The sequence below is a fragment of the Mustela erminea genome, chromosome 14, assembly GCF_009829155.1.
Source record: "Mustela erminea isolate mMusErm1 chromosome 14, mMusErm1.Pri, whole genome shotgun sequence".
Taxonomy (NCBI): Eukaryota; Metazoa; Chordata; class Mammalia; order Carnivora; family Mustelidae; genus Mustela; species Mustela erminea.
The window spans coordinates 3786548-3809898 of record NC_045627.1 but is presented as its reverse complement, the minus strand read 5'-3'; the positions used below and the strand labels follow the sequence as shown (position 1 = coordinate 3809898).

General features: G+C 44.4%; 1 protein-coding gene across 3 annotated transcripts in view; it reads left to right on the top strand.

The window, feature by feature from the left end:
• Positions 1 to 4126: 4126 nt before the first annotated feature.
• The window catches only part of EGLN1 (egl-9 family hypoxia inducible factor 1), a 56423-nt gene continuing 37198 nt past the window's right edge, over positions 4127 to 23351 (top strand). For all 3 annotated transcript variants that reach the window (XM_032312267.1, XM_032312266.1, XM_032312265.1), the window contains exon 1: positions 4127 to 5023. In XM_032312267.1, the coding sequence (XP_032168158.1) occupies positions 4127 to 5023 (897 nt within the window). The remainder of the gene's footprint in view (positions 5024 to 23351) is intronic.

Sequence of the window (23351 nt, the reverse complement as noted above, 5' to 3'; positions counted from 1 at the left end):
TAACTGGATTGGTAGGTTTTAAATCATAAGCTGATAAAGTTGGATGATAGATTCATTTTCTGGAATACATAAAAAGTCTTTTGAAATATCTAATTTTCTAAAGAAATCTTAGTAGACAGCAGTGCCGGCTCCACATACGTGGGGAAGCACACAGCCTGCGTGTGCACCTGGCAGAACCCCCAGTACAGAAAAGACCAGGTGCTATTTCCTAACAACACCTTCTTGAGCGCGTCCCAATACTATAGTTAGAAAATGGCTCAGATTTTTAGTTGCTCTCCCAGAACTCAAAGATCGTCTTCCTGTTTATCTTGGGGGGATGCCTATGTTATACTTGCAATTTTTCTGTTCTCTGTAACATATTAAAACAAGATCGTCACAGATGGGGAAACAAGAGGTCATTAGTTAACAATCAGATGTTTGATTTTTATTTCCTGAACAGCCAAGATACACTTTCTTGTGAATTTTTAACATATTTTTAAAGGAGAAATGGGGCTAGTCCCTGGAAGGTAAATTGTTCCCTGGGCTTTCCTCAAGAGTCAACACAACCATTTGTACATTCATGTCCTCACTTAAGTCTGTCCTGCGTATTGACTCCCAGCTTTGCCGCAGTCTTTGTCAGTCTCTTGTCAGTTTGTAGTGATGATTGCTTAATAGTTTACGTTAACATTGCCAGAAAGAGCAAAGGAAGCCAGGTCCGTGGTGGGTTAGCTTTGGCCCAAGCCAGTGAGGTATGGGGATGACAGCACTTTTACTTCAATTCATCCTTCCGTTTCTAGAACAGTTGATCTGGATTAGGTTGGGGGCAGGAAAAAACTTGTAATAATTCCTGGCTTTGGGAGACGCAAGCCTTTGTTCTCCCCAGAGTATTCGGTAACACTCCTAATGCTACTAATCATATAATCCTGAGAATTGAGAGGGACACTCATTCATTGCCTGACTCTGGTTTCACCCTTTGTAAATGAGCATCATAACAGTACACACCTCATAGTGTATTCATGAGGATTAAACGAGTATTTGTAAAATGCTTAGAACAGAGACTGACATAAGCACTCTAGAAGTGTTTATAAGTTCCTACATGACAATGTAAATCTCTTAACATCTGAGTAAGTGGCCACTGCTACAATGTTGGTAGAGTTCCAGAACCTTGTTGGTGAACTTCTCATTGGCTGGCTGTTGCATTGCCAGTAGATGGTTTGGTGAAATTCTCACTAACTTGGAATTAGTTCATGGATTATTGAGCCTACATAAGTGAAAATTCAGAAATTGTGGATCTTTGGAAATATATGAAATATTATTTTATATTTGCTCAGTTCATGAAAATTTTCGAAGTGTCATATTAAGTATTTTCAAGGTATACATGTTCAGTTTGTGATTTTGTGTACTTAGAACAAAAAGGAAGCTAACGAAGGTTTTTTTTTTTTTTTAAAGATTGTATTTATTTCTTAGAGAGAGAGAACATGTACAAGCAGGCGGAGAGATAGGTAGAGAGAGAAGCAATTCCCCCACTGAGCAGAGAGCCCCACATGGGGCTCAATTCCAGACCCTGGGATCATGGCCGGAGCCCAAGGCATCCTCTTAACCGAATGAGACACGCAGGTGACCCATTACTGAAAGTTTTGATATGAGTATCTGTTCTTTTAACTAGACATGAAGGAAAAGAGCATACAGGCATGTAAATATACTTGTTTGAACACCATAGACCTAAACAGTAATTTTAAACAAAATTGTTGGGCTACTTTTGGTACCTACAAATAACTAAATCTAGAAGAATCACATGTTTGTGGAATGAGCGTTCGTCAGTAAAGTTCCTGCCCTTGAGGATAGTTAAGAATCATTTATAATTACTCTAGCAAAAGGAGGCCTATGAAGTACTTGCTTTTACATGTATTGGAATTATAATTCATATAATTTATGTATATCAAAAATGTTTTAAAAGTTTGCTATTTTAAGTCATTGAACAGCTTCTTTACATTTTTAAGAACTTCTTAACTAATTTGCTTGGAATCTTGCTTAGTGCAAAAGGCAGACCTAGCAATTCCTTTCTTTGTTCCGATTCTCTTCTATCTACCTCTCTCTTACGAAACAGTCCAAATTCTAGGTTGTCATTATTTGTTTACGTGTCTGCGTGTGCACTGGACCATATACCTGTCGAGTGTACATAGTAGAACTAGTTCATTTGTGTGCCAAGCACAGGTCACATTTGTGTGACTGTGGACAGTGTGGCACACAGCATGCTTCTAAGGCATTTGTTGAAAAATCCTAATTAGCAGTATCTGAAACAGTATTTTACTGCATTTAATTAAGCTCTGGGAAAGCTGGATACACAATTGAGATGGATTCAGCTGTTGATTCTTTCCAGAAAGTTGGACTTTTAGTTTGGTTTGGAATTTGAAGCTGTAAGTGTAACATTTACCTCAGTCTCCCAAAGTCCAAGCTAATTGGAATTACTGTCCTCAGTCCCCAGGACAGACGACTGGATCGCCAGGAGACTGTTTAGTTAAATAGAAGAATTTAGTGACACTTCTAAGTTCTGTACAGTTGAAGGGCTGTCATCTCGAGGACTGATGTTACTGTCAATCTGTTCAGATGATATGCAAGCCTAGCACAGCATTTTCACAGTAGCAGGCGTTCAATAAAAATTGTGAAAATCTAAATTGCAGCTTTTTATTCTTAAATGGCAAAGTGGAAAGAAATCTTTGGCTTTATCTCTGATAAGATTTTTATGTCTTACAAAACAAAAATAGGTTCATTGGGCGTAGCACAGATTCTAACACGAGATTTTTTAAATCTAAGAAGTCGTTAATGCTCATTGACCGCCAAAATCCAATTCTCAGGAGAAATTCCATCATTTTGAATTTAAGTGCCTGAATGTGGATATTGGAACGACCATTGATTAACTTGAACTTGGCAGCCAAAAATTTCTTCAGAGGATTTGACGCTCGGCAACATCTCATAAGGCTTAGAAATGGCTTAAAAAAAAAAAAAAAGTAAAATTTCAGTACCTGTAAATGTGGCTCACACGGGGCATAGGGGCTGGGATGAACGCTGCAGCGAGACTTACTTTTTGTTTTTAACCACTTCAGGCCTCGAAATAGAGGCCGTGTTGGTGTCATGGAAAAAGCAGCCTTGGAATCTGACAGAGCCTAATTCCTGGATCCAGTCCCAGTCCTGCGTGACCTTGGGCAAGTTACTTTACTTCTCTGAATTTCCGTTTCCTCCTATGCAAGACCGGGACGGCGAGAGCCACCTTGCAGCGTAGGCTGGGGCGCGCCGGGACCCCACCCGGCTGGTCCTAAACCGACTGCGGCCATATTCCGTGCCCCGCTCCGCGCAGCTCCCGCCCCCGCGCTCGCCCCAGCAGGTGTAGGCACCGTCAGCCGCGCAGGGCCGGGCTGCGGCCCGGCGGCCCCGCCCTTCCGCTCTCGCGGGCCTGCCCCTCGGCGTCCCCGCGCAGGCAGCGGCGGGCGGTGGCCTCGCGCCGGCCTCCGCGTCCCGGGCCCGCCCCGGGCGGAGCGCGCAGAGGGGCGGGGTGGGGGGGTGCGCAGGCTGCCGGGACCCGGCTCCCAAGCCCAGCCCCGCCGAGTGCGGGCGAGCGGAGGCGGCCCCGGCGCCGCCCGCGCCCGAGCGCGTGTGCGCGGCCGCCGCCCCCTCGGCCCTCCCCTCGGCCCTCCCCTCGGCCCCCTCCGCCCTCGCGCGCCGCCCGCCCGGGTCGTGGCGGGGCCGTGGTGTACGTGCAGAGCGCGCAGAGCGAGTGGCGCCCGCACGCCCTGCGCTCCTCCACAGGCCCGGCCGGGCGACCGCGGACGTTAAGGCGGCGGCGGCGGCGGCCGGTCTCGCGCGCCGGCCCCCGCCTGCCCGAGCGGAGGTCGCTGTCCGCCGCGCAGGCCGCGGTGCCCCAGCTCGCGGCAGCGATGAGGCGCTGAGGCGGCCGCCGGCGCTGCGCGGCGGGACCCGAGGACGAGGAAGCGGCCGGGCCGAGGGCGCTGGGCGCCGGCCTCCCTCAGGCGGGGAGTGGCGGGTGCATGGTGCAGTGACGGCCTCTGTCGCTCCGCCCGCTCCCCGTTCCCGGGCGAGGCCCTCCGGCCGCCACCTCTCCTGCTCGGCTGCCGCCTCCGCCGCCGCCGCCATGGCTAATGACAGCGGCGGGCCCGGCGGGCCGAGCCCGAGCGAGCGAGACCGGCAGTACTGCGAGCTGTGCGGGAAGATGGAGAACCTGCTGCGCTGCAGCCGCTGCCGCAGCTCCTTCTACTGCAGCAAGGAGCACCAGCGCCAGGACTGGAAGAAGCACAAGCTCGTGTGCCAGGGCGGCGAGGGCGCCCCCGGCCACGGCGCGGGCCAGCACCGGCACCCCGGCCCCGCGTCCGCCGCCTCCGCGCCGCAGCCCAGGGCCGGCGGGGCCGGGGCCAGGGAGGCCAGGAAGGCACCGCCGCGCCGGGACAGCGCCGCCGAGAAGGCGGGCCCGCGGGCCGCCGGGGACGCGGCCATGGCAAAGGCCAAGCCCGCGGCCGACCCCGCGGCGGCCGCGTCCCCGCCTCGCGCGGCTACCGGCGGCCAGAGCCAGGCGGCGGCGGTCGAGGCGGAGCCCGCGAAGGAGGAGGACCCGGAGAAGACGAACCTGTACCCGCCCAGCCACACGCCGGGCGAGGGGCTGAGCCCCGGCGGCGGCCTGCGGCCCAACGGGCAGACGAAGCCGCTGCCGGCGCTGAAGCTGGCGCTGGAGTACATCGTGCCGTGCATGAACAAGCACGGCATCTGTGTGGTGGACGACTTCCTGGGCAAGGAGACCGGGCAGCAGATCGGCGACGAGGTGCGCGCCCTGCACGACACCGGCAAGTTCACGGACGGCCAGCTGGTCAGCCAGAAGAGCGACTCGTCCAAGGACATCCGAGGCGATAAGATCACCTGGATCGAGGGCAAGGAGCCGGGCTGCGAAGCCATCGGGCTGCTCATGAGCAGCATGGACGACCTGATCCGCCACTGCAACGGGAAGCTGGGCAACTACAGAATCAACGGCCGGACGAAAGTGAGTGAGCGCGGGGGGTGCGCTGGGCCTCCCTTAGCTGCGCGGGCCGCCGCCGGCCCCGCGGCAGGGGCGTGCTTTCTCTGCAGAAAGTGATTTCCTTCTTGTGTATGTAGACCCCATCAGGAGAACGGTTCCAGTCCGGAGATGGGTGCTTATATCCTTTCTCTCTTGCCCACTGTTTTCCACTTACTGCCCCTTTACAGACGTCTCTGTCTGAGGGCATGGTTTTGTGGCTGACCTTAGGCCCCCCCTTCCCCTTTGCTTTTTTTTTTTTTTTTTTTTGCTGTTTTTGCTTTTCCAGTGCACTGTCCGTTCAAACCTTACTGGAGTTTTAGCCTCCCATTGCGGGTAGTAGAGTAGTTCCCAAAGCCAGCGCTGGTTCTGCATCTGCCCAGTGTTTGCATACACCCCTAAATTCTCCATGTGGTGCCGGAGCCGCTCAGCAGGTTCTGGTTTACAGAGTGGAACGCTGTGTTTGGTTTAAGGAGGTGCCGGCCTGACCGCGAAAAGGTAAATTTGAAATCAGTACTTGGTCAAAAGACTCCTGTATTCAGGAAGAGCTTGCCTGCCCCCCTCCCTTCTCCTATCTCCTTCCCCTTCCCTGTCCCTACTGTTTTGAAACCCCCACAAAACGGGGAAAGAAGTATTTCCGTTTTTAGACCTTGCAGTGTAGGTGGGTTACATTTTTAGTATAGGTTTCCTTTATTTGCTTTGTTAATATAATCCTTCTGTTGAAACAGAAGTGTGTTGTAGCTTCCTGCTAGGAAAAAACAAAACCCACGGAATTGGAGCAGGAGGGAGGGCTCGTTCTAAAATCTCAGTTTGGTGGAATCTCTTTGTTTTCTCTTTACTCTTGTAGTTCTCGCGCCCACCTCCCCCACCCCCCAAGATTCTTCTGCTGGTACCTAGTCTAATCCCTCTTCCCTCCTTTCTGTGGTAAACCCGAGACTTCCCTCCTTAATGCTCTCTCTAGCAGTTAGTTCTTTTTCATTTTGCTTCCCAGGTCTTAATCTTTTCTTTGTATCCAGCTCCTCCCCAGGCCGCCCTGCTCCACCCTCCTCCACCATCAATCTGTGTCTGATAGTTTGAGTTTTAAGAGCTTGTCTTAGGAGACCGTCACATGTGTGTTTGTGCACACACACAGACTCTGCCCACTGGTTCTTTTGTGTGTTGTCAAGGCATCTATTTTGGCAGTCATCATGGGTGACTCTCAGGCTGCCTGAAGGCGGAGCATAAGGCAGTGAGGAAAGTTCTAAACATGAAAATCTTGTGGGGAAAAATACAGTGTAAACTCTAATTTATATATTGCCACTTCATTACTGGATGAAGGCACATGTCTTCATATGTAGTTTCAAAAACGTGAACAGTCGCTTAATATCAAGCTAGAAGAGGAAAAGGGAGCCTGATTAGACCTCAGTCTCAGTTTGCAATAAGAATTTCATTTATATAAAAAAAACAGAACTTTTGTCATGGATCAAATCTTAATACAGTCATGAACTCTAGAGCAGGAAGGAAACCGGCCAGCGGGAAGATCCCAACTGGTAATGCATTAGTTGGGGTATAAACTTAAGGCTAATTTACGAGGAAGTTAATGTCCTAAATCTTCCTTGATCTGCTTTCCTTGGTTAATTTAGCTTTCCGAGCTAAAGTCCTCTCCTGACCCCCTGTTTTCAGTGTGGCCTCAGGGAAGGGACAGTAGTTAGCCCGGCAAGATCTTAGAGCAGTTGCTTCTCACCGGGAGGTTGTTAGAAAATAGCCACCTCTGCATCAGGTGTCCTGGTGCCTGAAGGGAACAGTAGTTGAGATCCTAAATCACTCTAGCGTATGTATTTTATTTCGTTGTTTTTTTTTTTTTTTTTTAAGAGATTTATTTATTTATTTGAGAGAAAGAGAGCTTGCGGGGGGGGGGGGGGGGGGCAGTGGGGCGGAGCCAGGCATTGGGAGAGGGGGAGAGGATTCACCATGACCCTGAGATCAGGACCTGAGCCAAAACTGAGAGTCAGACACTTAACTGACTGAGCCACCCAGGCGTCCCAGAAGGGCAGATTTTAAACTCCTTAGATTGATCTTAACGCTTACATTAATTTTCAGCACACAGCTTGAGAATCCATGAATGGTTTTAGGGAACCTCTTTCATTGTATTTGTTTGAGAGCGCTTTTGTTAATTGTGTTCAATCATGTAATTTTAGTATTCCTAAAAAAAACGAAGATCTTGCTTTGGGGGAATGGGAGGGCTGTCGGGTTGTTGGCCACCATATAGTGAGCAACCACTGTGGCCTAGGCACTGGAGTAGGCCCAATACAGACGTGATCACCATAATCTTAATCTTCTGAAGTGTAAGTGGTAGTTTTGCTAATTTACATTTGAGGATATTTCAGGTCAGACTTGGCTAAGGGCTGCCACTTGTACTAACCTCGATGGGATTCATATTTAGGTGATTCAGATATCAAGCCCCAGGCTTTTTCTACTATACTGCATATAGGTAGGATAGTAGATGAGCTGTGGATTACTTAGCATATGACTGGGACTAAAATTTGCTATATTTTATTGATGGTGATAGCATTAGCCTTGTGTGTGAATAACTACTTTATGGTTGGCCTCTATAAACTTTCTAGTAGATGACTACTCAGTGTTTATTTCCGATGTATATATTTCAGTATCTGAAAAGCCGCTTTATAGTTACCCATTTGAGTCCTGCTCATTTCTGTGTAACTTTTAAGAGAGCCAGAATATGGGCACTAATGGGATTGAAGAGAGGATCTTCAGTTAAGAATTTTGTTCTTCTTTACACCACTGTAGTAATTTAAAAAGTTACTTGCCCCAAACGTGTACTGTTTTTCTCACTTAGATTTTCACAGTAACACTGTAAAATAGGTAGATTGTTGATATATTTTTCCTGTTCATAGTTAGAAAGGTGAGCCTCAGGAAATCATGCGCTTTGGGGAAATTATGCCACATATCAAGACTTAAATTGAAGTTTTCTGACCAAGATCAAATATCCTTTTTTATTTATATTATCTATTCTGAGTGGTCTTTGTGTGTGTGAGGGCCTGATAATCAGTGATTTATACTCGGCTGTGGCTCATTCAGTGTTAGACTTTGATTTCCCCCAAGTTTCTACTTCAGACATGCTTATCTGGCCCACTGTTTGTCCAGCTCCTTTAAAAGAGGAACTGTGGGGAAGGATGAAGTAATGCCCTAGGACAAAACTGAGCTGCAGCTTCCACTTTCTCTGGTCCTTTTTTCGGGATTTTCCCGTCTTTTGCCCTTAAGCTGACCTTAGATCCTTTTTCCTTTCTCACACCCTTCCTTCAGTCAGCAGTGAGTTCAGTAGGAAGAAATCATCGTGAAGAGCAGTGTCGTATGGGCTCTAAGAAATCATAGGTGTCTCCACTTGGGGAGAGGAGGAAAGGGAATGCAGATGAGTGGGGATCATGGGAAAATGCTGACCCATGCAGTTGGAGTTTCTCAGCTACTCTGAAGGAAGATGTGCCTGTTAGAGTGGAAATGCCAGAATCATATACGTATTTTTGGAATCCATCTGAAGCTTACTCTGTTCAGTTCAAATGTACATAAAGAAAAGGAATGGTAAAATGGGTTGACACTAAAAAGAAGCAGATTATATTCCTAAGATTTTTCGTTAGTGTCGCCCTTAGTCGGCTCTGGCTGGTGATGGTTTTCAGAGCAAAGAATAGGATGAGGAAAATACTGTTGGCTTTATTCTCACTACTGTAGTAGAGATGTGGTGACAGGCCTTTTAGATGTTACAAACAAAACCAAACATAACTTCCTTCTCGGTCCACTTCTGCCACTTTCTCTGTACTCTTGGCATCCACCATGCACGAAGGGGAGCAGCTGGTTTAATGTTTTAATAGGTCTATCAGTCTTAAAGATCAAAGTCCATTATTCCGTATGTGAAAAGGTCAAAAACATTGCAAGTGCAGTAATAAGTTTCCCGTAGCGCTTTACAGTTTAAGAGAGAGATGTGCGGACTGAAAAAGCCGTCTTCATAGGTTTGTGACTGAACCAAGTTCAACATTGTAGGAAAACATTTTGTATAGCTAATTAGTATACATGTAGTTCACATATAACGTCATTTCTTGAACTATTAAAGAATTCTATTTTAAATTAAAAGGGTTTGTGTTTTTTGGACGTTTTTAACTCTTCATCCACCTGTTACCTAGTAAGCCCCAGGAATACCCTGTAAGACCTTAGTCCTGGTAGGACGGCATCTGAACTGAGAATGCTGGGAGACTGGGCGCTGCTGGTCCATCTGGCAGGGATCCTGGGTCGGCTGCTGCTTCTGTGTCCCTGAGCCGATTGCTTCATACCGCTGCATCTCAGGGACTCCACTTGTCCACTGTTGTTAAATCGTAGTCGCCTTTCCTGCCTCGCAGGCTTGCTGTGAGCAGTACGTATAATTATGCCTGTAAAAGTGCTTTCTAAATTGTAAAGCCTAGTGTTAAACTGTTGTTAACTATTACTCCACGTATCTGAAAGTTCTCCTATTTTGCTGAATCTTTCTGTAAGAATGAGCTTTTCCTGTCTTTCCTGTTATAAGCTAGAGGGAAAAAAGACTGAGAATGATCACCCATTTTTTATCTGACCACTCCTCCCAAAACACATACATTTCTTTTTAAACGGAGAAAATAAGTCCTGGAGAGGTTAAGCGGCTTGTTCAAGGTCATAGAGTTCCTGACTGACAAAACTGACTGATGTTTGATTCAGTTGATTCTTATCAATTCTCTGCAACTTTATGCTGGATCTTGTGTAAAAATGACATATTCCTACTTAGCTAAATTTGGGGGTATTTTGGGGCCATTTTTTGAGAATTGCTTGACCATTTATAGCTTCCCTTTTTCTTCTCCCTTTTACTCCTGTCATTATACAGTACAGCTTACCTGACATTCTAGTTTAAATTTTCCTCCTTAGGGACAGGCTCCTTGCTCAGCCTGCTTCCCCCTCTGCCTACCACACCCCCTGCTGTGTGCTGGCACACATGCTCTCTCTCTCTGACAAATAAATAAATAAAATCTTGAAAAAGTTTTCTTTAAATTTTCCTTCTTTAGTTAATTCCTCCCTAATTTCCCTAGATGTTCTTTATTCACCTTCTTTTCTTTCCTCCAGCATTAAAGCCATTTTCCTGAATCAGGCCTTCCCTCTCTTGTTTCCTGAGTAGGAACTATCTTTCCGCTCTGCCTCTGTGATTTACACATTTATTCTCTCTTTTCCTTTACTTTTTTCCCCCACTATCAGGCTGCATATCTATCTTTGTTCATCTTCTCCAGCGTTTTCTGAAGCTTGTGCCTTTCTGGTATGCCTTTGGATAGATGTTATCAGCTTCGTTATTTAATTTTTTGCTTTAGGCCTTTAAAGTGACACCAAATGTTCCAGTCTTGTGTTTGACCAGATGCTTAGACGGTTTTCATAGATGCAGTTTACTGCTATGCCTGCCTTGTTTTTATTATGCTTGCATTTACCTCCATTCCTACTGTGCCTTTGTTTCTGCACTTGAAATACTGTCTGTAACTATGGGATGGTGCTCTATCAGTTATGAACTGTATTCATAGATGGTCTTTGACTGTTATTCCAGCTAAAACCTTTCTGTTCTAATAAATAAATAAATAAATACAACAGACCAACAGAAAACTGACAGATGGTTAACACAGCCTTCCCTTGACATCGTTGTTACCACACTTGTATTTCCTAGTCCAAATGGGGAACTGTTCTCCCACCTTCACTGGAATGTTTTGTACTTCATTATCACATTTTCCCAGAACCGACTCACAGTTCTGTTTCCAAAGAGCTCGGATATTATTTGTGGTCTGTGTTTGCTCATTGAGGCCACTATGAAATTTTCATGAGTTTGGAATCCTCGTTTTCCTTATTCAATGTCCCAAACCCCATTTCTTGGCCAAAGCAAAATGCATGTGCTCCTGGTTGGCCTTGTTGTATTCTCCGAGTCCTGTTTTGATAGTCCTTCCATTCATTTGTTCATTCACCAAATATGAAGCGAGGACTTGCCTGTTACAGGAGCTAGGAATGTCTGAGCACTGACAACACCGAAAAGCCCTTGTTCTCATGGGGCTTAAATTCTGCTTGAGGTGGGCGAGAGGTGGGGAAAGACAGTCACTAAACAGATGCGTAAGTAAATACGTAACGTGTTAGGTGGCAAATATTAAAGCAAAAAATAAACAAAGATAGTGACCAGAGGGTAGTCTCTTAGGATCGATAAAGTACTAAGATGATATTTTAAGTAGACACTGAAGTAGACACCTGGGTTATGTGGATACGTGCAAGGAGAACACTCCAAAGGAAGATTACATAGCAAATACTATGGCCCTGACACAGGATGTGCTAGATGGGTTTGGAAAACAGCAAGAAGGGGGCCACTCTGGTTATAGGAGAGTGGAGGAGGGAGTAGGGTAAGGATGTGATCCTGGAAGTGGTGGTGTGGAATTAAGGTCACGTGGTGTAGGATTTTGCCTTATAAGCCATGGCAAGAACTGGGTTTTATCCTGTAGGCAATGGGGAGTTTCTGCACACATGGTGGAAACGAGTTGGATTCTGGATAGATTTTAAAAGTAGAGTCATTGAGATGTGCTGATGGATTTCATGTGAGTTCTGAAAGACAAGAAGGAAGGAGTCGAGAATGACTCCTGGGTTTTTGGCTCAGGCAGTGGGAAGGAAATAATGATTATTTTGTCTTGCCCTAACTCTTCTGCCTTTCTTCTCTTGCCCCACTTTTTCAGTTTCCATTTATAGGGTGGTTGACACTTATTTTGCAGCCAGAGCTACAGAGAAAAGTTCTCTGCTCTTCCTTTGCACATTCCTTCTGACTGCCTGTGCTTGCTGCTGTTGTGGACCTTACAGCCCATCCTCCTCTTCTGCAGAGGCTGCATGGCTTCTTTACACGCTGTGCTCTCATCCGCCCTGCCTTGGATGCTGTCTGGGAATTACTACAGCATTTCTGGTGCTGTCAGCAAGTGAGGCTGTGTGTCTTGTATGAATTGCTCAGTTAAGATGGCTTATAGATACAAATCATGTAAAAAGAATTACACAAGTGGGGCGCCTGGGTGGCTCAGTGGGTTAAGCCTCTGCCTTCGGCTCAGGTCCTGGGATCTCAGGGTCCTGGGATTGAGCCCTGCGTCAGTCCCTGTGCTCAGCGGGGAACCTGCTTCCCCCTCCCTCTTCTGCCTGCCTCTCTGCCTACCTGTGATCTCTGTCTGTCAAATAAATAAATAAAATCTTAAAAAAAAAAAAGAATTAACACAAATTCTGAAATTGTTAGGGAAACATTGGAGAAAATGGGTTGCATGTGAGAGACAAACATAGATTTAGATTAAATGTCAACATAAAGTCAGAAATAAAACACCTTGGTTTAAAAATGCTGTTGAAAATAAAACTACTGTAGAAAATTGAGAAGTAGAGGAATGAATATAAAATACCAAAAATCATCCCATTGAGGGGCACCTGGGTGGTTCATTCAGTCAGTTAAGTTTCTGACTCTTGATCTCACCACAGGTCTTGATCTCAGGGTCATGAGTTGAAGCCCCACATTGGACTTCATGTTGAGCTTGGAGCTATTTTAAAAAATAATAATAATAAAAAGAATAAATAAAGTTTAAAAATTAAAAAAATAATCCCGTTGACATGTACCTAGGACGATGTGGTAGCTTCATGTAGTAGTAAGGAAAGAGGGGATAAGTTGAGGATAGCGTTAGGCTCCATATTCAGTGATCTTAAAATTGCTAGAGAAACTAGTGTTCTCATCCTCTTGCTGTGGATCCTGATACTGGAATTAGAACTAAAAGTACCAACTATCAAATGGAAGCTAATGGTGTTAAAATTGGAATATTGTATCCAGGACTTTGAAGGATAGAAAGCCTCACTTTTGACTCCAGATAGAAGTATAGATAAACATTAGGTGATCGTGTATGAAACGGCTTTTAAAAATTTTAAACTTGAGGGGGCCTGGGTGGCCCAGTTGGTTGAGCATCTGCCTTCAGCTCGGGTCACGGTCCTAGGGTCTTAGGATCGAGCTCTGCTTTGGGCTCCCAGCTCAGTGGAGAGCCTGCTTCTCCCTCTCCCTCTTCTGCTCCCCTGCTTGTGCACATGCTCTCTCTCTCTCTCAAATAAATAATTCTTTAAAAAGACTAAAAATAAAATTAAAAAATTTAAACCTGAAAAGTTAAACATGAGCTATAGAACCCAGGAATCTGTATTCTCAATTTAATTCAGACAACTTCAATTTAAGACTGAATTTTGAACCTTTATTTTTTTTTTTGAAATTTTATTTATTTATTTGATAGATGGAGATCACAAATAGGTAGAGAGGTAGGCAGAGAGAGAGGGAAGCAGCGTCCCTGCTGAGCAGAGAGCACGCACGATGTGGGGCTCGATCCCACTTCCCTAAGGTCATGACCTGAGCCAAAGACAGAACCTTAACTCACTGAGCCACCCAGGCACCCCTAAGACTGAATTTTGTATAATAAAACTTAGGTAGAAAATATCAAATCTAGCCAATTAATTGAAAAGGTTTGATCAGGATTTTGGAGTCTTCAGATATTGACCATGCATCTGATTTTTTTTCTCAGTATTGGTACTCTGCTCTGGTATATAAGTGGTAAGTAGAAGTTCTGAGTCTGTAGTTTTGTTATATAAGTGTCTTTCATTCTAGGTCTAGGCATTTGTTACTTTCTGTTGTGTCTTTCACTGACTTCTTAGCACTATTTCTCTGAAATAGATGTCTTAAAAATTTTCTTTCTTTCTCTCTTGCTAATTAGGCTCCATGCCCAACATGGAGCTTAACTAAGACCTGAACAATAGTCGGATGCTTAATTGTGCCACTGAAGGCACCCCTTAAAAGTTATTTTATATTTATGTTAAGATTTTATTTATTTGAAGGGTGACTCAGTCGGCTAATCATCTGTCTTTGGCTCAGGTCATGATCCCACAGCCCTGGGATGAAACTCCATGGGCTCTCTGCTCATCAGGGAGTCTGCTCCTCCTCTCCCTCTGCCCGATCCTCTCCCCCCAGCCCCTGCCCACTGAGGCTCTCTGTCTCTCTCTCTCTCAAATAAATACAATCTAAAAAAAATTGTATTTATTTGAGAGAGAGAGAGCATGCAGGTTGTGGGGAGAGGAGCAAAGAGGGAGGGGGAAAGAATCTCAAACCGACTTATGCTTGAGCAGTAGCCCACACAGCTCATCTCACAACCCTGAGGTCATGACCTGAGCCAAAACCAGGAGTCAGATACTTAACTGACTGAGTCACCCCAGGTGCCTCCAGAATTTTTTAATTAGAAAATTCAGTGATCTTTTCCCCCCTTAGACCAGGTCTTCTTGTTGCTTCACTAGCACGATTAACCACACTGCCCCTAGAATCCCAGACAATTTGCTCATTAGTCTGGGTCTTAGCCTTTCAGTTATTTTTCATCATTATATTTTTCAGTTTTCCTTTTTTTTTTTTTTTAATTTGAATTCAGTTAGCCAACTGTGGTACATCATTAGTTTTTGACGTAGTGTTCTTTGATTCTTGAGTTGCGTATAACACCCAGTGCTCATCATATCACCTGCCCTCCTTAACAGAGTTTTCCTTCTTTTTGCAGCTTTTTTTTTTTTTTAAGATTTTATTTATTTATTTGACAGAGAGGGAGCACAAGCAGGGGGAGCAGCAGGCAGAGGGAGAGGGAGAAGCAGCCTCCCTGCTGAGCAGAGAGCCCGATGATCCCAGGACTCTGGGATCATGACCTAAGCCAAAGGCAGACGCTTAATGGACTGAGCCCCCCAGGAGCCCCTCTTTTCGCAACTTCTAACCGTAGTTTTTTCTTGCAGCTCAGTTCTTAACTTTCTCCTCATCACTGTCAGAAGCCACAGGTAGGAAGAACTCAAAACATCTATATTTCTAGAGTTTTCTTTTCCACTTGTATTACTTACCTTTTGCTACATAACAAACTACCCCAGACTGTATTGACTTCAAACAAATCTGGGCACAGCCGGGCTTCATCCTTCACGTGTCGGCCAGGGTCTATGGTCTCTATGGTCTCCAAGGCTTTTATGGGGTCTGTCTGCCTCCAGGCTCACTCTGTGGCTGTTGGCAACATTCGTTTTCCCGTGGGTTGTTGGACTGAGGGCCTCAGTTCCTTGCCATGTGGGCCTCTCCCAACATAGCAGCTCGCTTCATCGAAGTATGCAAGCCAGAAACGCTCTAGCAAGACTGAGGTCCCAGGCTTCTTCTTCCCAGGCCTCGCGGCAGGAGAGACACTTACTCTATGTTCTGTAGTTAGCAGCAAGTCCCTAGATCGACTCCACATTCAAGGGGAAAGAATTACATCGGGCTATGAATGCCATTTCTTGAGTTGTTTCTCCCTTTGCAGTGTCTGCCCTTAAATGTTATTGTTCTTAAGGGTCTGTGCTTTGTCTTCTGTCTTTGCTCTAGTGAACAGTTTTCCTCCCTGGCTGATACCATGACGAGCCTGGGAAGCACAGGTTCTTAAGTTAGTTTGCCAGTGTTCAGAACCTTGTCTAGCTGCTTAGTTGCACTCTGATTTGAGGCAAATTTTCTTACAAAGCATCAGTTTCCTCTCTGGTTTAACAGGAGTTAATAGCACGTAATTCCACAAGGTTTGTTTGAAGATAGAGGGGATAATGCATGAGAAATGCTCAGCAGATCAGTTAGTGCTCATTTAACGTTAGCTGAAACTGTACTAGTAACAGGAGGAGGATGAGAGAGGAACAGCCATTGACTTCAGCTGTTGGGATTTGTAGGAGCTCCTTGATCTGTGCCTTGCCCTAGTGTTTGTAGAGGACTAAGGGGCATCTCCACCTGAATGTCCTCAAAGTACTGCAAACTCAGCATGATTGAGACTGAAGTCCTCCCAAGTTTCCTGTCAGAGGGGACGAGAGTTGATGGGGCTGTCTGGTGGGGAGAGGAGGGAGCAGGTTCAAAATTGATTCTGTCTGTGGACTGCGTTTATTTTTTTTAATAGCCATTTACAGAGTGCCGGGCACTGGTAGTTCCAGAGCGCCCAAGCCAAGGTAATTCTCTCTGCCATTCTGGAGCGGAAGACAGCCTTGAGCCTGCATGTGTGTGGGTGTTCCTGAGATGGACAGGATCCCACAAGAGCCCATCAGGGGGCCCAAGTTGGTCTGCAAGCCAGGAAGGGTCTCCTGGAGGGGTTATTTAGACTGAGGCTTTCAGTCCATTCCCAGTGGAGGAAGTCCTTTCAAAGTCTCCAAGTCCAAAGAGAGCATGATGTTCTAGAAGAACATACCTTCTTTTATCAATATGGAAATTGGTTTCCTTTAAAAATTATTCCTTATCCCTCCTGTTCCTGTTTACATTTACTCTCTCCCATTGAGATGTATCTTCTTCTCTGTCTAGATTACTACAAAAGCCTTTTTTTTTTTTTTTTTGGTGTCTTTCTTTTTCAGTCCTTTCTATCCTGGTGTTATATTTCCAAAACACAGATCATATCATAGTCCGTATCATTGTTTCCCCCAAAGTCTTTGTATGCTATACAGACTTTAAAAAAAAAAATTGCGGGCACCTGGGTGGTTCAGTGGGTTAAAGCTTCTGCCTTCAACTCAGGTCATGATCTCAGGGTCCTGGGATCAAGCCCCACATCGGGCTCTCTGCTCAGCAGGGAGCCTGCTTCCTCCTTTCTCTCTCTGCCTGCCTCTCTGCCTGCTTGTGATCTCTGTCTGTCAAATAAATAAATAAAATCTTAAAAAAAAAATCATTTCTCATTCTTTCTCCTCCAGGCACTGGAGCTTTCTTGCAGGTTCCTTGAACCTGTATTCGCTTTCTGCCTCAGCACATTTCCCTGGTGCTTGCTGTGTGGAAAGGTGGTAAGGAGGTTTCTCTAAGTTGATTCTTGTCCCAGTGCCTCTAAGCAGAATTGTACTTTTAACCTGCCTGTTGCTGTGACACTTCTTACCGCTGATAGAACCTTTCTCCAATGGGTTTCCTCTGCAGACTGTGAGCCACCCGAGGATAGGACCTGTCTTTCCCCTGTCCGTGCTGCTCCTTGCATCAGGCATCATGTATGTGACTCGCATTTTCACTGTGCTGCTCCGGTTGGGATTTTGATCATTCTATACCTGGATTGTTTCCCAGCATTACTAATCTTTCCTTAATTTATTCTTTACTATGTAGCACTTCTATCCATCTTACATAAATTTACCGACCTTCATAAAAATCGTACTCAAAAACCTTCCTGAGTTGTACTTACAAGGGCACAGTTTGACTCTTGTGCACCTAATGCCCAGCAACTGCTTGGGGCACACACCGTCTGTCCATTCTTAATTGCTCCTCCTCTTGGAAAAACACCACTTTTTCTGCCAGATTGTTTTCTTCTGTTGCTGTCCTCCTCCTCCCAGCACATCTGCGAATTCTTTGACTGGTTTATGACTCCAACACCCTTGCTCCAGCAGTTTCAGTCTTTAAAATAGAGCTCAAATCCCATTCTCAAATACTGCCTTGAATGCTGTACCTCCACCAGTCTTTTTTTTTCTCTAAAACTTCATATGTATACCTTTTGTTCCCAAGGTGTCTCCTCCAGAAAGTTAAAAGGGCAGGGTACTGTGTATAGTACTCTGTCTTATATAAAGCTCCTTCTGTTCTGTCATGGCTTTTATTATTCATGTGTTAACACTAGTGAATGGTACTCAACTGCCCCACCAGGTACCTTACCCTGCTTCCCGTTACTTCCATCGGATTTCGAAAACTACACTTTTTGAAAGTCTTGTGAGGGTTTTTGTCCTATTGCAGTCAACTCTCCTTTTTATGCTTACTATGCTGTTTCTAGTCACTATTTTCCAGATAAAAATAACCAGGCCAATAAGGCCTAAACTATTTTTAACTGCAAGTAGGGGGAGAAAGTTCTGCTGTGAAGGTGGAGTGAAGTTTCATGCCATTGCCTAGGCCCAAAGTCAGTGGATCAGGTTACAGACTGTGGTGGGACCTTGCACGTCCATGAACCTCCAGGGGAAGGGCCAGCATGTCTTCCCTGTCTCGCCCCCACCAGTGGCATGGGACTCCCCAGAGAACCCGTGTCACGTCAAAACAAAGCAACATAATAGGCATGATGTTGAAAGTGACCTCTTGTGGCTAGCAAACGGACAGAGAGTTCAACACTGATACCGCATGATTCGTGTACAAAGTAAAAATTTTCAAGAACAAAATTTTAAACTTCTGAAATTACCATGGTTTTGATTTGGTTTTAGAACTATAATTTATTCAGATTTTCAAGTAACATTAAAGGAGGTTTAAGAGTGATATTTAATAAGAGAGGGCATGGAGTAAACAAGGTGAATAGTATTTCTTTATCATCAGAAGACCCTTGGCTTTAACTGCATTCAAGCATTTCATCAGCTTGGGAGAAAGAGTTGATTTAACTGTTCAGAGAGGGAACTGGTAATGTAGATGATAGTACCTGGACAGACAGTGTAATGGTCGTTCGAATTTGATCTTAAAATGCACTCAAACATTTGTATGCTTTAAAGGAATTGCACTTCCTAATTTTGCTGAAGTTTGGAACTTAAAATGTTTTCATTCTCTGAGTACGATTTTTGGGTTGGTAAGGAAAGTGTCCTGAGATTTCATATTTACTAAAGATAATTTATCTGCAAAAGAATGGTTGTGGTTTGGGGCGCCTGGGTGGCTCAGTGGATTAAGCCTCTGCCTTCGACTTAGGTCATGATCTCAGGGTCCTGGGATCAAGCCCCACATGGGGCTCTCTGCTCAGCAGGGAGCCTGCTTCCTTCCCTCTCTCTCTCTCTGCCTACCTCTCTGCCTACTTGTGATCTCTGTCTGTCAAATAAATAAATAAAACATTAAAAAAAAAAAAAAGAATGATTATAGTTTTAGGTGCATGCAACCCAGATTATTTTGTATCAGATTTTTTGAATAAAGAAAATTTGGGTTAAAAATCATGTATGAGGGACGCCTGGGTGGCTCAGTTGGTTAAGCGGCTGCCTTCGGCTCAGGTCATGATCCCAGCGTCCTGAGATCGAGTCCCACATCGGGATCCTTGCTCCGCAGGGAGCCTGCTTCACCCTCTGACTCTGCCTTCCACTCTGCCTGTGCTCACTCTCGCTCGCTCTCTCTCTCTGACAAATAAATAAATAAAATCTTAAAAAAAAAAAAAAAAGTTTCTTAAAAAAAAAAAAAAAAAAAAAAAAAATCATGTATGAGGGCGCCTGGGTGGCTCAGTGGGTTAAGCCGCTGCCTTCGGCTCAGGTCATGATCTCAGGGTCCTGGGATCGAGGCCCGCATCGGGCTCTCTGCTCAGCAGGGAGCCTGCTTCCCTCTCTCTCTCTCTGCCTGCCTCTCCATCTACTTGTGATTTCTCTCTGTCAAATAAATAAATCTTTAAAAAAAAAAATCATGTATGATAATAAAATAGCATCCCTCACCAAGAGCTTAGTAGTTTTTTTTCAAGGTAATGATATAGGTTAGTGGTTCACAACTTTGTTTTGCTGTGTACCTTCTCACCCTAATTAAGAACATACACATAATGTTTTGCTTATAATAAGGCCCATCCATAGACCCTACATTAAGAACATGTTACAGGAAGCATTCTAAAGAATAAAAGAAAACAACATTGTTTAAGCATTTAATATCTGGTTATGGTAGAGTGAGGTTTCTTTATTCAGTTGCTCTTTTTCCCCCATGTCTATAAAACTATGTTTTAGATTTATTTTTATTTTATTTTATTTTTAGATCCCACCCCCCCCCCCCGCCGCCGGTAGTAGTCATTTTAAGCTCCAGAGACCCAGATGAAGGGATATACATTTTTTTTTTTAAGATTTTATTTATCTATTTGACAGACAGAGATCACAAGAAGGCAGGGCAGCAGGCAGAGAGAGAGGAGGAAACAGGCTCCCTGCTGAGCAGAGAGCCCGATGTGGGGCTCGATCCCAGGACCCCGGGATCATGATCTGAGCCGAAGGCAGAGGCTTTAACCCACTGAGCCACCCAGGCGCCCCGGGATACACATTTTAATTTAAAACTGGTGGTTTGTACGTACAGACTTCTGAAAGATGTTTGCCTCGTACAGTCTGGTTATAAAACAAAGTTAACTGGTATGTACCAAGGTCGAAACCATGACCTTACTACCTCTCCAAGCACATCTTGCTAGGCTAAACCTTGCTTTAGAATTCTAGGTATGCAGTTCTACCATGGAAGACTGAGAACCTTTTATCACTCATGGTTAACACTGGATTGTGATTCTTTCTCTTTTTTCTCTTCTCTTTATACTGTCTTATTCCCTGCTCTCATTGCGTAAGTTCATTTGTTTTGCTTCTGTTTTGGTTTTTTACATGTGGCATCAGTAAGATTAATTTATATTTAAAAAAAAATAAAAACCTTGAATCACCTGGGTGGCTCAGTTGGCTAAGCATCCCCGCTGTTGATTTCAGCTCAGGTTGTGAAATCAAGGTCCAGGTCCGGCTCATTGCTCAGTAGGGAGTCTCTGTGATTCTCTCTCTCCATCTCCCTTTGCTCCCCCTGTGAGCTCATGCTCTCTCTCAAAAACTCAAAAACAAAAACAAAAGCAAAAAAACCCCACCTTAGTAACAGTTCCCTGGGAGCCCAGGAGTAGGGGTACTCTCACAAAAATGAAACTGGAATTCATATTGGTTGGTTTTATTTATATTAAAAATAGTTCCTGTAATTGTTAGATCTGAAGGACTTCTTGATAGTTTTGGTAGGAAATATCTTTTTAAATATGTAAGAATAATTTGTTCACATTGCTAGTTTTCAGGAACTGTGTTTTGATGTGGCAAATAACAGTAAGGTATTTCGCTAATGCACTCTAGAGATTCTTGCAGGTTTTTCTTTGTCTTAGAATTGTCTCAGGAATGGGAAAAGGAGGTGATTGTTGACAGGAGCCAGGAATGGGGATAGCCCTGCTCTGCTCTGGGTTCTGGTCCTCTGGCTCTCTGAGCACTGAGCCAGTCACTCAGCATCTCTCCCAGTCTCTTCATCTATGAAATGGGAATCGTGTTGATCTAATTAACAGGAGAAATATTGAACAGTCGATTATTGTAAGAAGCTTTTTATTAATAAAAAAAATTTTTTTTAAGGCTTTTTTTTTTTTTTAAGATTTTAGTTTATTTGAGAGAGAGTGAGCGAGAGAGAACATGAGTGAGAGAAGGGGCAGAGGAAGAGGGAGAAGTTGACTCCCCACTAAGCAGGGAACCTGGTACAGGGCTCCATCTCAGGACCCAGGGATCATGACCTGAGCCAAAGGCAGATGCTTAACTGACTGAGCCACCCAGCGCCCCTTAAGATTTTAAGTAATCTCTGTACCCAGTGTGGGGCTCAGAACCACAACTCTGAGATCAGGAGTTGCATGCTGCGCTGACTAAGCCTGCCAAGCTCCCCCGTAAGAAGCTTTTTTAAAAGTGATTATACTTTTTGAGCTTTCAGCCGTGCCTTACCAAATTGTTGGGATTTGGCTCGCTGCCCCTAACTCGAGACCTTTGTTCTCCCGGAGTTGTGTTGGTTAACATTAGAATCACAAGTTAAATTTAAGTTTCAGAGTCAGAATTCTTGAGTTGTTTTTAATGGGATATCAGAACCTTATTTTTATTTATTTATTTTTGTTTCATTTTAATTTTAATTCCAGTATAGTGAACATACAGTGTTCTCTTAGTTTCGGATGTATAATACAGTGATTCAGTAATTCTCTAAATTGCTAATAAATACACTCTTGAATTCCCTTCACCTATTTCCTCCATCCCCCCTTCTCATCCCTCTCAGGTGACACCAGTTTGTTCTCTGCAGCTACAGTTCTTGGGTTTGTCTTTTTTTTTTTTTATAATTTGTTTTGTCTCTAAAATTCCATGTCTGAGTGAAATTACATGGTATTTGTCTTCTCTGACTTATATCACTTAGCATCATTCTCTAGCTGCATCCACGTCCTGCAAATGACAAGATTTCATTCTTTTTATGGCTGAGTCATATTCCATTGTTTGTATGTATACACCACATCTTTTTTACCCGTTATCTCTCGATGAACACTTGGGCTGCTTCTGTAAGTTGGCTATTGTAAGTAATGTTCCAGTGAACTGAGGGTTGCATATATCTGTTTTTTAAAAATTGTATGTATTTACTTAAGAGATAGCAAGAATGAGAGAGATCACAGAGGGAGAGGGAGAAGCAGACTCCCTGCTGAGCAGGGAGCCCAATTTGGAGCTCGATCCCAGGACCCTGGGGTCTGATCTGAGCCTAAGGCAGACACTTAACTGACAGAGCAACTCAGATGCCCCAGGGGTGCATATATCTTTGAATTATTATTATTATTATTATTATTTTGTATTCTTTGGGTAAATACCCAGTAGTGGAATTTACTGGATCATATGGTAATTCTATTTTTAGTTTTGACTGCACCAGGTGGCATATCCATCAACAGTGCATGAAGGTTCCTTTTTCTGTGTGTCCTCACCAGCTCTTGTTGTTTCTTATGTTTTGGGCTTTAGCTATTCTGACAGGCATTAGACAATATCTTATTGTGGTTTTGATTTGCGTTTCCCTGATGGAGAGTGACGTGGGGCATCTTCTCACATGTTTGTTGGCCATTTGTATGCCTTCTTCGGAGAAGTGTCTGTTCACATCTTCTGCCAGTTTTTTTTTTTTTTTTTAAGATTTTATTTATTTATTTGTCAGAGATAGAGAGAGGGAGGGAGTTAGCGAGCACAGGGAGACAGAGTGGCAGGCAGAGGCAGAGGGAGAAGCAGGTTCCCTGCCGAACAAGAAGCCTGATGTGGGACTCGATCCCACGCCACTGGGATCATGACCCGAGCTGAAGGCAGCCGCCCAACCAACTGAGCCACCCAGGCGTCCCCTTCTGCCAATTTTTAAATTGGATTATTTGGGGTCTTTTTGGTGTTGAGTTATATGAGTTCTTTTTATATTTTAGATATTAACCCTTTATAAGATGTGTCATTTGCAAATACTGTCTCCCATTCAGCAGGCTGTCTTTTAGTTATGTTGATTGTTTCCTTTGCTTTGCAGAAGCATTTTATTTTGATGTAATCCCAGTAGTTTATTTTTGCTTTTGTTTCCCTTGCCTTAGGGGACATACGTAGAAAAATGTTGCTATGGCCAGTGTCAGAGAAATTATTCCCTGTCCTCTCTTCTGGAATTTTTATGGTTTCAGGTTTCACATTTAGAACCTTAATCCATTTTGAGTTTATTTTTGTGTATGATGTAAGAAAGTTGTCCAGTTTCATTCTTTCACAGGTAGCAGTCTGGTTTTCCGAACAACATTTGCAGAACCTTATTTTTAATCAAAACAAATCTGTTGCTGATTAAGCA